Genomic DNA, 1,718 nt, shown 5'->3' with positions numbered 1-1,718 from the left:
AGTTACACAGCCAAGAATTATCATACTGATACAGTAGTATTGCCCAAAGTTAATGAATCAGGTCTGATTACTTAAGTGATACAGTCCTGGTAGGCTATCAGGACTGTATCACTTCAGTAATCAGACCTGATTCATTGACTTTGGGCAGTACTACTGTATCAGCGTGACAATTCTTGGCTGTGTATCATAAGGGAATAATTAATGACTAATAATACAATTTCTCAATATACAAATACAGTACATCTAGCACTTCTTACCTCTACATAGTCATCATCTAGTAATAGCCAGTAGCCGTGACTCTTAATAACTGATATATAATGACCTCTGTTAGGACCACTAGAGAGGGGAGGAGCAGCACTTAATAAACCACACCCACAATAAGAGTACTTACGTTCCACAATGTATCACTACACCAATTAGGTCATACATTCTATCAGGATCACTAGCATCATCTGACTAAGAGAACAAATATACAATAATAATAATAATTGAAGTAGTGAATGTACATAAATAATGCAATACATGTAGTTTCAAAATGCAGGGCTGCTTACTAAAAAAGCTAATTGACTCCAGAAGACATTTGGCAGTTAAAATTTTTGATTACAAAACGATTGAACAAATAAAGCTCAATTTGCCCAAATTTCCTAGCTACATGCATACAGTATTTCTTTATCATATCTCTGTCTCTTACTGTATTGAATAGCTTCAGTTCCCATGGAAACACCACACGGTGTGAGAGCTTTGTGTGTCTGTGGAGTTGCTCCATAAACTTGAATCTCTTGAGATGGAGTGCAAGTATCGTCGGGAGCTTCTTTATTCTAAGCCTCTTGGTTGCTTCTTGCTTACTGCAGCACTGCTCACAGTAATATTTGTATTCTGAGGATAGGGTTTCACTACCACTGAACATCCTATGGAGAGAGAGAGAGAGAGAGAGAGAGAGAGAGAGAGAGGGAGGGAGAGAAAGAGAGAGAGGGAGAGAGAGAAAGCGAGAGAGGGAGAGGAGAGAGAGAAAGAGGGGGAGGAGAAGGAGGAAGGGTGAGAAACAGAAAATATTATTAATTAAATTAGTATAATAATCATTAAATTTGATAATTAATAAAAATTACAAGAATGCAAGTATATTGTTGCCCATTTCTTCTTGGTTCATTCTTCCACTTACTTCAGGCAGTGAGTGATGGATGAATTCTGTTCGATATCAACTGAGAGATCTAAGAAATCTTCTTGTTTGCTTCTTACTGTCTCACAGGAGAGGCACTTTGTCTCATTAACTAGTACACCTTGGAATATATCATGGATCCACGTGTTGGTGTCTTCTGATGATTCGGGCATTTGAGCTACAGAAATAATGAACCAGTTATAATGCATGTACATGTACATGTACATGTATGTGTGTGTGTGTGTACATTGTACCTTTTAATAAATCTGCTATTGTATTTAGTAGATAGTTCAAGAACTCGTGGGCATCTTGTTGCTGCATATTATCAAACACAACTATGAAAAAGAACAAAACTTACAAAAAATCTTTACAAACATATAAAGGATAATAATACATATATGTACTTTAAGTTACTGGCAAAAGTTCCTGTACTATAGTACAGGGTGATCCATAACAAATGGCTAAGAGAGAATTCTAAATTTTTATAATTTTTCTAATGCATATACATGTACTTATGTTGCATAAAAAGTTTGAGCTCATTCCGATCAAATTTGGATTTTTT

The 1,718-nt window shown here is 35.9% G+C and overlaps 1 protein-coding gene across 1 annotated transcript; it reads right to left on the bottom strand.

The window, feature by feature from the left end:
- Positions 1-151: 151 nt before the first annotated feature.
- LOC100637939 (ubiquitin carboxyl-terminal hydrolase 46-like) lies at positions 152-1,598 on the bottom strand. Its single transcript, XM_020006421.1, has 5 exons — positions 1,411-1,598; positions 1,160-1,334; positions 692-908; positions 392-456; positions 152-336 (listed from the first exon to the last, which is right to left on the bottom strand). The coding sequence occupies exons 1-5, from the start codon at positions 1,475-1,477 to the stop codon at positions 222-224; spliced, it is 639 nt and encodes a 212-aa protein (XP_019861980.1). The 5' UTR covers positions 1,478-1,598; the 3' UTR covers positions 152-221.
- Positions 1,599-1,718: the final 120 nt, after the last annotated feature.

The sequence above is a fragment of the Amphimedon queenslandica genome, unplaced genomic scaffold (assembly GCF_000090795.2).
Source record: "Amphimedon queenslandica unplaced genomic scaffold, v1.1 AMPQUscaffold_9894, whole genome shotgun sequence".
NCBI classification, from domain to species: domain Eukaryota; kingdom Metazoa; phylum Porifera; class Demospongiae; order Haplosclerida; family Niphatidae; genus Amphimedon; species Amphimedon queenslandica.
The sequence above is the reverse complement of the archived record's forward strand: the minus strand, read 5'-3'. Positions and strand labels throughout refer to the sequence as shown.

Coding starts and splice junctions, on each gene's coding strand:
- LOC100637939 (XM_020006421.1), bottom strand. CDS start 1,477: ATGCAGCAACAAGATGCCCACGAGTTCTTGAACTATCTACTAAATACA. Junction 909..1,159: donor TCCATCACTCACTGCCTGAA/GTAAGTGGAAGA, acceptor CTCTCTCCATAG/GATGTTCAGTGGTAGTGAAA. Junction 457..691: donor AACTGAAGCTATTCAATACA/GTAAGAGACAGA, acceptor TTGTTCTCTTAG/TCAGATGATGCTAGTGATCC.